Below are 12,500 nucleotides of genomic sequence, written 5' to 3' on the forward strand. Positions count from 1 at the left end.
TAGTTTGGAATGGCTCGCCTGGCTTTATTAATCTACTTGATGCATTGAATGCATGGCAGCTTGTCAAGGTAAGTGTGTATCCATTATTGTTTACATAGATCTGATTTTTTATTTACTGCAGGAATTGAAACAAGCGTTGAGTCTTCCTGCTGCAGCATCATTCAAACATGTTAGCCCAGCAGGTCATTGAGCTAACACACACACACACACACACACACACACACACACACACACACACACACACACACACACACACACACACACACACACATGGACACACACACACACACACACACACACACACACACACACACACACACACACTCACACACACACACACACTCACACTTATCTCTCTTTTTTCAATTAATTAAGGAGCTGCAGTTGCTGTTCCTCTCACTGATGAACAAGCGAAGCTCTGCATGGTATCTGATATGCAACAAACTCTTTCACCACTTGCTACTGCGTATGCGAGAGCGAGAGGAGCCGATCGTATGTCGTCGTTTGGAGATTTCATTGCTTTATCAGACGTGTGTGACCTCTCAACAGCACAAATCATTAGCAAGGAGGTAACTCATTGTCATACGACGTACCATACAGATTTGAGTTTGTGGGTTTTTTGTCGGCTACACAGATTGAAGACAAATGAGTTGTTGTGGAGTTGTAGCGATGTACTTACATGCATGCTACGTGCAGTGTGTGTGTGTGTGTGTGTGTGTGTGTGTGTGTGTGTGTGTGTGTGTGTGTGTGTGTGTGTGTGTGTGTGTGTGTGTGTGTGTGTATCACTGTGTGTATGTCACTGTGTGTGTGTGTGTGTGTGTGTGTGTGTGTGTGTGTGTGTGTGTGTGTGTGTGTGTGTGTGTGTGTGTGTGTGTCACTGTGTGTCTGTCACTGTGTGTGTGTGTGTGTGTGTGTGTGTGTGTGTGTGTCACTGTGTGCATGTGCGTGTGTGTGTGTGTGTGTGTGTGTGTGTGTGTGTGTGTGTTAATTTTGTATATTTGTCAGTCAAGAATGAGTGAGACAATGTTTATTTGTACGTACATGGAAAGCTTGCTTGCAAGTTTGTTTAGTGTAACTTCAGTACTTGGCACCACAACTGGCAATTTTTGTTTTATTTTTAGGATATAATATTTTATCAGATTTGGTGTGCATGGTTGTATGTATTGATGTGTTTGCTTGTAGGTGTCTGATGGTGTGATTGCTCCGGGTTACGAGGAGGCTGCACTTGAAGTTTTTCGGAAGAAGAAAGGTGGCAAGTACTGCGTTCTTGAGGTAAGACTGATAGACAGACGGACAGACAAATAGACAGACAGACAAATAGACAGACAGACAAATAGACAGACAGACAAATAGACAGACAGAGAGACAAATAGACAGGCAGACAGACAAATAGACAGACAGACAGACAGACAAATAAACAGACAGACAGACAAATAGACAGACAGACAGACAAACAAATAGACAGATAGACAAGACAGACAGACAAATAGACAGACAGACAAATAGACAGACAGACAGACAGACAGACAGACAAACAAAGAGACAGACAGACAGACAGACAGACAAAGTAGTTTGCATTAAACTAAAGCTGAACTCAGTAGATTTCTTGTATTTAGTGTTAGAAATGTAACGTAGAGTTTGTGTTTCAATAAATGAGACAGACAGACAAATAGACAGACAAACAGATAAACAACCCGTGTTCAACCTTGGATGTTTGACCATGGATACTAAATTATATAATAAATAAAAAAATTATATAATAAATAAAATTGAATTCAATTTAATCATTTTAATTTATTATATTTATTTATTAATGTATAGTTTCAAAATTAATACCAAATATTTGAATATCACACACTTAAGAGCCAGTTGAGTAATCACATTGACCAAGTATAACACAACATAAGGTTGATATCAATGTTGTCAAAATTTTAGTCATTAATTTGCATTAACGTCTGTAATCATATGTATCATTACCTACAACTATTTATCAGTCTCCATACATTCTGTCTTCGTTACATGTCCTACAGATTGATCCAACGTTTACGCCACATGAAATGGAGACGAGGACTCTGTTTGGTCTTCAACTACAACAACGTCGCAACAATGCAGTCGTAGACAAATCATTTTTCAGCAACATAGTGACCAAACACAAGGATGTCAGATAGTGAGATAAAATTGTTTGATTTTGCAATTGATTTTCATTCCGTTTTGTAGTTGCCGGACGACGCTGTGCGTGATCTCATTGTGGCTACGATTGCAGTGAAGTATTCGCAGTCAAATAGCGTGTGTTATGCGAGAGACGGACAGGTTGGTGATGGAATGAGCGGTTGTGTTGTCTTGTGTGTGGCATGTGGTGAGGGTGATGTAGTTGTGCATTGGATTTTGAGTAGAGAGGTTGGAGTGTTGAGAGGTGGGTGGACGTACAAGTAGGCAGACAGATTGTAGAGTTAGTGTGATGTAGTGAGGAGGTGGGATGAAGGAGAGATAAATTGACAACTGACTGACAAACAGACAGCCGGATGGACAAACAGGCAGACAGACAGACAGATGGACGATGGACAGACAGAATGACAGACTGAAACAGGCAGACAGACGGACGGATGGACAAACAGGCAGACAGCAGTGATTTTCCTAAGCCTCTTCAAAACATGCATCCTCATCTATATGTGCATATTTAGCCCCACTTTAAAGGCGTGGCCAGAGTCGGTGGTGCGTTGTGCTAACCCTAACCTTTCGGCTCACAAAACACTAAATTCAAGTACACAGTACGTGTGCTGTTGAGTTCCTGCTGTAGGCATTTGCATTCTGGTATTTCATTTGTTTACATGTACTACATCTGTTTATCTGTCATCACCTGTAGTATGATTATAATATATCTGGCTCTCATTTATTAGTTATTTATTTAAGTTTATGAGGGTATTATAAGCCCTTCCTGCAAGGAAACCAAAGGATATACTTTGCATATCAAAGGAATATTCTGATGCAATGGGTGGAGCGATGGTCATTATCCAATTATCTTGTAGGATCGACTGACCAACAGCTAAAACCTTTTGACCTCTAGTAGAGCACCTCTTATTTTAATCAGTGGTTTAACGAGCGTCTGGTTGCACTTTTGGTATTAATTTATTAATTTGGTATTAATTTAAATAGACAGACAGACAGACAGACTAACTCAGTGTTCTCCCCAGGCATCTCAAGACGTGGCATTTTACAAGGACACGCCCATTCCTGCCATCCCTTGGCTAACGCCGCCACGCCTTGACTTATGCCTGCCACGCCTTACTATCTATGTGCTATGAATGCATAGATAGACAAGAAATGGGAGACCAGTGGTTTAGGTTCTTGTATGAATAAAACACCTGTTGTTGTTGTGGAAAGTCCAAAAGCAACGTCATAGAGATCGCTATGTCCAAAATTTTTCTATGATGTCTGATCCAACGTCATTTGGTGGCGTATTCACCCACATTCCAATTCGTATGTGAGTCACGCCCTTGGCAGCCATTTGTGCCGTGGAGTTGCGTTGAGCGAATACAAAGTCGCAAGACAAAGTACATCAATGCGTCGAATTGTGTTGTTGAAGTGATAGCCCAATTTCTCGTTCTTCTAGTGGCGTTTTAGGCACCTACGGAAGCCGATCAAAGCCAAAGGCAGCGAAAGCATTGCTCAGGTTAGTGTAGACACGTTCGCAGTTTTGAAAAACTTGTAGATCTTGGCGAGCATGCCGATACCCTGTGCATGTGTAGTTACAGTTAGCATTGATATCAGCATGGAAAATTGTCACCGACTGCTTAGCGAACTTGTCTACTAGTGCTAAGTTACTAACTAAAGCTATTACAATCGATTTTGTAATTTGTATTGGCTTGGAATATATTGTGAGGCGCAGGTTTTCGACATGTTGCAGATTAGAAAGTAGCCCGGATGAAGGCGGGGTTAGTGATAGCTTGCTTGTGTTGTACTCTGTCCATGCATAGAAATGTTGTACAGCTAACATTTTAGACCAAACACAAGCACCCTATGTTGCTCTTGCACTGCACCACAAAGCCAGCAAACTCCACTCAGATGACCACGCCCACAAGTGCATTTCATTTTGTCACGCCTACACTGCCACGCCTTTGAGATATTCTGGGGAGAACACTGCTTGAAACTAATAGACAGACAGACAGACAGACAAACAAATAGACAGATAGACAGACAGACAAATAGACAGACAGACAAATAGACAGACAGACAGACAGACAAATAGACAGACAGACAAATAGACAGACAGACAGACAAACAAACCGTGTTCAACCTTGGATGTTTGACCATGGATAATAAATAATAAATAAATTATATAATAAATAAAAAATAAAAATTGTATAATAAATAAATAATTTAATAAATAATAAATAAAAATTATATAATAAATAAAATTGAATTCTACTTAATCATTTTAATTTACAATTAATTTATTAATTTATAGTTTCAAAATTAATACTAAATTTAGCAGTTTAGTGGTTCTTCCTAGTAGACAAGAATGTACATAATAGGATGCGTCCCGCTGTCTGAAATCTGTGTCCCAACTTCCTCAAATGCGTCCCAGGACGCATCAAATGTATTGTAGGAAAATCACTGGTGATGTAGTTGTGCATTGGATTTGAGTAGAGAGGTGGGAGTGTTGAGAGGTGGGTGGACGTACAAGTAGACAGACAGATTGTAGAGTCAGTGTGATGTAGTGAGGAGGTGGGATGTGGGAGAGATTAATTGACAACTGACTGACAAACAGACAGACGGATGGACAAACAGGCAGACAGGCAAACAGACAGACAAATAGGCAGACAGACACACTGACAACAGACAGACAGCTGGACAAACACTGAAACAGGCAGACAGACAGACAGACAGATGATGGACAAACAGACAGATTGACAGACAGACAGACAAATGGATGGACAGACAGACAGACTGACTGGCAGACAGATTGACAGACAGACAGACAAATGGATGGACAAACAGGCAGACAGACTGACTGACAGACAGACAGATTGACAGACAGACAGACAAATGGATGGACAAACAGGCAGACAGACTAACTGACAGGCAGACATACAGACAGATGGACAAACATGCAGACAGACAACAGACAGATGAACAAACATGCAGACTGACTGACAGACAGAGAGACGGGTGGACAAACATGCAGACAGATGGACGGATAGATAGATGAGCAGGCACACAATACATACCTACATGTATCAAACACATTGAATAGTTCATTCTTTCTCTACAACAACCGATTCATGTGCACATGTGCTTTCTGCAGGTAATTGGACTCGGTGCCGGTCAGCAATCCAGAATCCATTGCACTCGCCTAGCGGGAGAGAAGGCACAAAACTGGTGAATCCAATCTCACGACGTTTCACTTATATTTTCATTTTGTTGTGTGTTGTTTGACAGGTGGATGAGACAACATCCTCGAGTGTTGGGTATGCAGTTTGCAAAGGGCAAGAAACGTGCAGAAATGTCAAATGCAATTGACTCGTTCGTGACAGGAGTGGTCGGGCAGGTAAGCACCAGCAATTGTACACAAACATGTTGCAATTAAGCACGAGATTTGATGAACAAATTGCACGTTTTGTGACATAATTACAATGCTTGTCTGTGTGTGTGTGTGTGTGTGTGTGTGTGTGTGTGTGTGTGTGTGTGTGTGTGTGTGTGTGTGTAAGTCTGTCTGTCTGTGTCTGTCTGTCTGTCTCTCTGTCTGTTTGTCTATCTGTTTGTTTGTCTGTTTGTCTTTCTGTTTGTCTGTCTGTTTTTCTATTTGTCTGTCTGTCTGTCTGTTTGTCTGTCTGTTTGTCTGTCTCTGTGTGTGTGTGTGTCTGTCTGTCTGTCTGTCTGTCTGTCTTTTTGTCTGTTTGTGTGTCTGTCTGTCTGTCTGTCTGTCTGTGTGTATAATTCTCAATTTACATCAGATTGTATGGCAAACGATCTTGCAGTCACGTGACACAGATTGTTCTTGATTGGGCGAGAAACGTGCATTACTTGTGTATGTTTGTTGATATCAACTAATAATTGAAGCTGTATCACAACACATAGAAATGACAAGTACATGTACGTTGATGTGCATGTGTTGGTAGGATGTGCCAGCAGACGATTGGAAGGCCACGTTTGTTACTCCTCCTGAGCCATTCACTGATGTACGTATTTCTATTAATTAACGATTTTATGTTAATGTTAGGTGACCTGAAGTACGTGTTTTATATAGGAAGAGAGGAGGGAATGGTTATCCCAGCTGAAGGGAGTCTCCCTGAGCTCTGATGCTTTCTTTCCATTTAGAGACAATATCGACAGAGCTTACCAAGTTAGTCTGGATCATTTTTTGTTTATACCATACTCGCTTGAGTAAGGCCCCACTCCCTACTTTACCAAGGCTCTAAGATTTTTACACTTCTTAGGCATTTAATTAGTGCTAATTGGTGCTTTCCACGTGACTGGTTCCTACATTTGCGTTTGTAGCAATGCTGACATTGTTCAACTTGTGTATGCCTGTTGATCGTGTGTTGAAGGTTTCAATGACTTAGATAAAGTATGGAAGAGGTTTCTATGTTTTAGGTAGTGGTGGTGGTTTGAAGCTCTACAATAAATAAATAAATTAATAAATTAATTAATAAGTAAATTAAAAATTAAAAATTAATTAATAGATTAATAATTAATTAATAGATTAATATGATTAATAATTAATTATTAGATTAATAATTAATAAATTAATAATTAATTAGTATAGCAATAATTAATTAATAATTAATATGTCAATAATTAATTAATAGATTAATAATTGATTAATAATTAATTAATAGATTATTAATCAATTACTTTCACCACTTAATTAACAACTTTAGGTGTCAATATTTGAGTAAGGCCTCATCCCATACTTGATGTTTGACTCTGGCCAACCATTGGGGGTGGGGTGATAATCAAGCGAGTATTGTATTAGTTGTTTGTTTTCATACGATTTCTTTACATTATTTTCATTAAAATATTGTAAAGATATTGTGGAGGTCTCTTAAAATTATTGTGAAAATATGTTGTTAAGATATTGTAAAACTATAGTGAAAGTATTGTGAAGATGTTTTCAAAATACTTTGAAGACATGTATGTATGTCTGGCTGTCTGGCTGTCCATCTGCCTGTCTGTCTGTCTGTCCATCTGTCTGTATGTATGTCAGTCTGTCTGTCCATCAGTCTCTGTCCATCTGTATGTCTGTCTGTCTGTCTATCTGTCTATCTGTTTGTGTGTCTGTCCATCTGTATGTCTGTCTGTCCATCTGTTTGTATGTATGTATGTCCATCTGCCTGTCTGTCCATCTGTATGTCTGTCTGTCCATCTGTTTGTATGTATGTATGTATGTATGTATGTATGTATGTTTGTATGTCTGTTTGTCCATCTGTCTGTCTGTCTGTCCGTCTGTCTGTATGGCTAGCTGGCTGTTTGTCTGTTTGTTTACTTGTCACTCTATCCATTGTATGTCTGTTTGACAGTCTGTTTCCATGTCGTCTGTTTGTCAGTTTATTTATTTGTTTGCCTATTCCTTTGCTACATCGTCTCCATGTGTTTTATCTTCATCAGAATGGTGTCCAGTATGTTGCCGCTCCTGGCGGATCAGCTCAAGACGCGGCAGTAATCAGTGCAGCGAATGACCACAACATGACCCTCATCCACACCAACACTCGTCTATTTCACCACTAGAGAGTGCACGAGTGACACTCACAGTACAAACAACCAGCACAACTGACACAAACCTATCTATAACAGACGATGCATATTTCGTAAATCTATCGCAAAGTTGTATGTGTCCGTGTTTGTCCATGCTTTATAAAGAGCGTCTAAATACAGCAATGAGAACCCTCCGTCTTGCTCTACACCTGCATAAGCCGAATAGCCGCATGCAGGGCCATAAATGTCGTCTTTTCTCTCCAGCATTGAAGCATAAGATCGTAGACTTCGTTCGGGCATTCGTCCGGCTGCTGTAAGAGCTCGCCGGCCTGCAGGCACCACACGACTTCCTCGTTGGTTTGTCCTTCGTACGGTTGCCTTCCATACGAATACAGCTCCCAGAGGAAGACACCAAACGACCAGATGTCTGTCTGTGTGGTGAAGCTTCCATGTGTGATTGTATTGTGCGGGAGCCAACGCACCGGGAGCATCGTTTGGTGTCCGACTTTGTAATAGTTTTCCTCGTCTTCGGGACGAATGACACCAAACGGTAGCAACTTGATTTGTTTCTGTTGGGTCACGTGACAGTTTCGTGTCGCTAAATCTCGATGAACAAAGCGACGTTTCTCGAGATACGTCATCGCATCGGCGACTTGGACACCGAAACTGAGTAGGTCGGTGTCTGGTAGCTTCTCTGGGGTCGAGATGTTGGCATCGGGGTCGGTTGATTTGAGGATCTCGTGGAGGTTGCCACCATCAGGACACTCGAATATCATACACGGTTGAATCTCACGCGAACAGACTCCAAGCAGTTGGACGATGTTGTCGTGAACGAGACTCGCCATCTTCTCAACTTGTTTGAGAAATCCTCGAGTCACTTCGCTGTCGACATCTTCGTGTAGCATGCGAAGTAGTACACTCGTCAATGCCTCGCCTTCCAGCAAATCTCTGGCATTTGCTGTGTAGAGACGACCGAATGTTGTCTTGCCGATTGCATTCAGTGCGTTCAAGTTGTCGAATGGAAATTCGAGTTCGTGTGGAATGATGAAGTTTGGTGTGCTAAACGGACGATAAAATTCTGTCTCTTTTGTTTCGATTTCTGTGGGTGTTGGAAATGTCATTGTCACTCGTCGTCGGAGGTTCTCACCGACTTCGCTGCCTGACTCGGGACTGACTGTTTGTTTACGAAGGTAGATGGCTGTGAGTATGATGATGGTGATGATCATCACACCACCAACTGATGAACAGATGACGACAATGAGAAGTTCTTGTCCAGCCAAGTTGTTTGAATCGGACGAATCAGGAGGAGGAGGAGGGTCAGCTAAACACATGATAATATTAGTGGTAAACGTTTGGGTTATTAGCTATAATTTATTGTTTGAAGTTAGATTTGAAAATATTAATTAATTATTAAGAAATATTTAATTATTTTGTACTCTACTAATGCAATTAAACTTAATTAAAAATTTAATAAATAATTGCTAGTAATATATAATTAATTTTAGTAAAATTGTTGATATATACATACATGTATGTATATATATAATTTATTTATTTATTATTTATTTATATATTTCATTTATATTATTAATGCCAATTAATTAAAACAAATTAATTTTAACAAATTAATAAATAAAAAATTTAATTATATATATATATATATATTAAAAATGTAAAATTATTTTTATTGTCAAATAGATAGATTACTGTATGTCTGGTGTATATATATATATATATATAATAATTAGCCCGGATATCCGGGCCTCGGGTAATATTGGCAATTTTAACTTAGGTATGCAAGTGTGCAAATCCCCGTATAAGCGTATGGTGTACGTGGTGTACAGTGTAGCATCCATTGCAAGACGACAATAAACGGATGACCTTTATGAGGCTAATTTCTCTACAAAGATGTTTCATTTGTAACACAGTTGAAGGTAAATATCATAAATATTAATTAACACATTGATTTAGCTGCATAAATTAAAATATTATTATATTAATATTAATTACATTGTATTATACTAATGATATTGTATTTAGTCAATAATATTATATCAATTAATTAAGTTAATATATTTAGTAATACATGTACTAACAAAATGATGCATGTTTCATAAATCTGTCGCAAGTTGTATGTATCCGTGTTTGTCCATGCTTAGTAAAATTGTCTTGTTTTAGTAGTGTATTTGTTTGCAGGCTGGAATTCAAAGTCATTACTTTTGTCTGTGCTGCACGTTCGTTGTAGTTTTGCTGAGAAATGTTGGTGTACGTTGGTTGTCGAGATGGAGACGTTGGCACTGATGGTGACGTCAGCACGGAATGTTCCAGTGCCACATTGTATGTTCACTTGATGTTCTAGAAAGAGAAAGCAGAATGCACCAACTCATGTCTGTCAGTCTGTCTGTCTGTCTTTTTCTGTTTGTCTATTTGTTTGTCTGTCTGTCTGTCTGTTTGTCTGTCTGTCTGTCTGTTTGATTGTTTGTCTGTCTGTCTATTTGTCTGTCTCTCTGCCTGCCTGTCTGTCTGTCTGTCTGTCTGATTGTCTGTCTGTCTGTCTGTCTGTCTGATTGTCTGTCTGTCTGTTGTCTGTCTGCCTGCATGTCTGTCTGTCTGTCTGTCTGATTGTTTGTCTCTGTCTATTTGTTTGTCTGTCTGCCTGCCTGTCTATCTGTCTGTCTGATTGTTTGTCTGTCTGTCTATTTGTTTTCTGTCTGCCTACCTGCCTGTCTGTCTGATTGTTTGTCTGTCTGCCCGCCTGTCTGTCTGTCTATCTGTCTGTCTGATTGTTTGTCTGTCTGTCTGATTGTTTGTCTGTCTGTCTGATTGTTTGTCTGTCTGTCTGATTGTTTATCTGTCTGTCTGTCTGTCTGTTTGATTGTTTGTCTGTCTGTTGTCTGTCTGCCCGCCTGTCTGTCTGTCTATCTGTCTGTCTGATTGTTTGTCTGTCTGTCTGATTGTTTGTCTGTCTGTCTGATTGTTTGTCTGTCTGCCTGATTGTTTGTCTGTCTGTTGTTTGTCTGCCTGTTGTCTGTCTGTCTACTTGTCTGTCAATTTGTCTGTTTGTCGGTCCGTCTTTTCTCCACATGTTCGTGTTCAACACTCTCTTCACACACACACACACACACACACACACACACACACACACACACACACACACACACACACACACACACACACACGCACACACAAGCACGTGACATTACATTCACGATTGTAGCTAAACCTCAAGCACAACCTGTGTCTGTTGCAGTAGCGTTTCCAGATATTTCTCCGGCGTCAACTGAAATCCTGGGTTCATGCGTCAAGGTCAACGCATATCGAGCCTACACACACATACACAACACACCCACATCAATCCCATGCAGCACATGCAAACACACTTGCACACCTCACAAGACTTATTCACTGCCCTCACGCTTATTACAATCGTGGAGCCCTGCAGAGTGTCCAAATCACTTTTCTCTTGTTTGTCACACACAACAGGACAAATCTCTGCTACAACAGTGTGGCAGTCAGCCACGCCCACTTGTGGACATACTGTGATGTGACCTACTTGAGCTGCTCGTGCTTTTGCGTACACACAGTGTGAAGCAGGGACTGCAAGTGCTGCAGATGTTGAGGGCGTTGAGAAGGAAGATGAGAGTTACTGGACGGAGGGGCATGACTTGGTGGTCACGTGATGTTGTTGCTGGAGGCGTGGCCAACGTAGCAGTGCTAATTTGCATGATTTGCATATTCAAGTCTGTTGGGTGCGTCAGACTGTATGTCTATATGTTTGTTTGTATGTGTGTCTGTCCATCTATTTGTCAGTCTCTGCGGCTGTGTCGATGTGCCTCATTCTGTTCACGTGTCTGTCTATGTGTATTTCTGTCTGTCTGTTCATGTGTCTGTATTTTGTTGTCAATGTACATGTGTATGTCTGTTTGTCTGTACATGTGCACACGTAATGTCTGTCTGTCTACGTGTATGTCTATGCACTTGTCCATGTGTTGATGCGTCTGTCTGTCTGTCCATGTGTCTGTCAATGTACATTTATTTGTCTCTCCATGTGTATGTGTGTCCATCTGTCCACGTGTATGTCTCTATTTGTCTGTCAATATTAACGTTCGTTCATTTGTATGTGTGTGTCTGTCTGTCTACGTGTATGGCTATTCACTTGTCCATGTGTTGATGTGTCTGTCTGTCTGTCCATGAGTCTGTCTGTCTGTCTGTTCATGTGTCTGTCAATGTACGTTTATTAGTCTCTCCATGTGTATGTGTGTCCATCTATCCACGTGTATGTCTCTATTTGTCTGTCAACGTTCATCTGTATGTGTGTGTCTGTCTGTCTACGTGTATGGCTATCCACTTGTTCATGTGTTGATGTGTCTGTCTGTCTGTCCATGAGTTTGTCTGTCTGTCTGTCCATGTGTCAGTCTGTTTGCATGTATGTATGTCCATGTGTCTCTCTGTCTGTCTGCCTGTATGTATGTATGCCCATATGTCTGTCTGCCTGTATGTATGTATGCCCATATGTCTGTCTGCCTGTCTGTCCATGTGTCTGTAATCTGCTGGTCCAACTAAATCATAAATCAAACAACCACAATCAGAGCTAATAACTTGACCAACCTACCAACGTTTACAGCGAATTCATAACCAACACGACCCGACGGCAACACTTCATCTCAACTCCATTACAAAAACCAACAAAAAATCTCCAACCTTCTTTAATATAAAGTAAAGAATTTAATCAACTAAAACAACCAGCAAATAATTTATTGACTAAATTAATTATTACTGATTTAATATTATATAGGCAATACGTT

The 12,500-nt window shown here is 40.3% G+C and overlaps 3 protein-coding genes across 3 annotated transcripts in view; 1 reads left to right on the forward strand and 2 right to left on the reverse strand.

Annotated features, from left to right (window-relative positions):
* Positions 1-7,882, forward strand: part of LOC134195123 (bifunctional purine biosynthesis protein ATIC-like) — a 10,228-nt gene extending 2,346 nt beyond the window's left edge. Inside the window, exons 9-19 of the mRNA XM_062664132.1 lie at positions 4-68; positions 122-182; positions 376-569; positions 1,183-1,272; positions 2,031-2,159; positions 2,218-2,310; positions 5,306-5,379; positions 5,440-5,548; positions 6,120-6,179; positions 6,248-6,343; positions 7,609-7,882. Of these exons, the coding sequence (XP_062520116.1) occupies positions 4-68; positions 122-182; positions 376-569; positions 1,183-1,272; positions 2,031-2,159; positions 2,218-2,310; positions 5,306-5,379; positions 5,440-5,548; positions 6,120-6,179; positions 6,248-6,343; positions 7,609-7,728 (1,091 nt within the window). The 3' untranslated portion in view covers positions 7,729-7,882. The remainder of the gene's footprint in view (positions 1-3; positions 69-121; positions 183-375; positions 570-1,182; positions 1,273-2,030; positions 2,160-2,217; positions 2,311-5,305; positions 5,380-5,439; positions 5,549-6,119; positions 6,180-6,247; positions 6,344-7,608) is intronic.
* On the reverse strand, positions 7,758-11,357 carry LOC134194684 (muscle, skeletal receptor tyrosine protein kinase-like). Its single transcript, XM_062663626.1, has 5 exons — positions 11,249-11,357; positions 11,084-11,190; positions 10,931-11,018; positions 9,913-10,050; positions 7,758-9,016 (listed from the first exon to the last, which is right to left on the reverse strand). Exons 1-5 carry the CDS (start codon positions 11,355-11,357, stop codon positions 7,899-7,901), a joined length of 1,560 nt encoding a protein of 519 aa, XP_062519610.1. The 3' UTR covers positions 7,758-7,898.
* A 1,007-nt stretch (positions 11,358-12,364) lies between these two features.
* Positions 12,365-12,500, reverse strand: part of LOC134195022 (5' exonuclease Apollo-like) — an 8,007-nt gene continuing 7,871 nt past the window's right edge. The window contains exon 12 of the mRNA XM_062664019.1: positions 12,365-12,500. This exon is cut by the window's right edge and continues 221 nt beyond it. The gene's annotated coding sequence lies outside the window, so the exon portion shown is untranslated.

Source organism: Corticium candelabrum, chromosome 19, assembly GCF_963422355.1.
Source record: "Corticium candelabrum chromosome 19, ooCorCand1.1, whole genome shotgun sequence".
Lineage (NCBI taxonomy): Eukaryota > Metazoa > Porifera > Homoscleromorpha > Homosclerophorida > Plakinidae > Corticium > Corticium candelabrum.

Excerpts from the sequence above, each read along its gene's own strand:
- LOC134194684 (XM_062663626.1), bottom strand. The coding sequence starts at position 11,357 with ATGCCCCTCCGTCCAGTAACTCTCATCTTCCTTCTCAACGCCCTCAAC. Across the intron at positions 11,191-11,248 it reads CAAAAGCACGAGCAGCTCAA|CAGAGATTTGTCCTGTTGTG; the intron begins GTAGGTCACATC and ends ACACTGTTGTAG. Across the intron at positions 10,051-10,930 it reads CGCTACTGCAACAGACACAG|AACATCAAGTGAACATACAA; the intron begins GTTGTGCTTGAG and ends TTCTCTTTCTAG.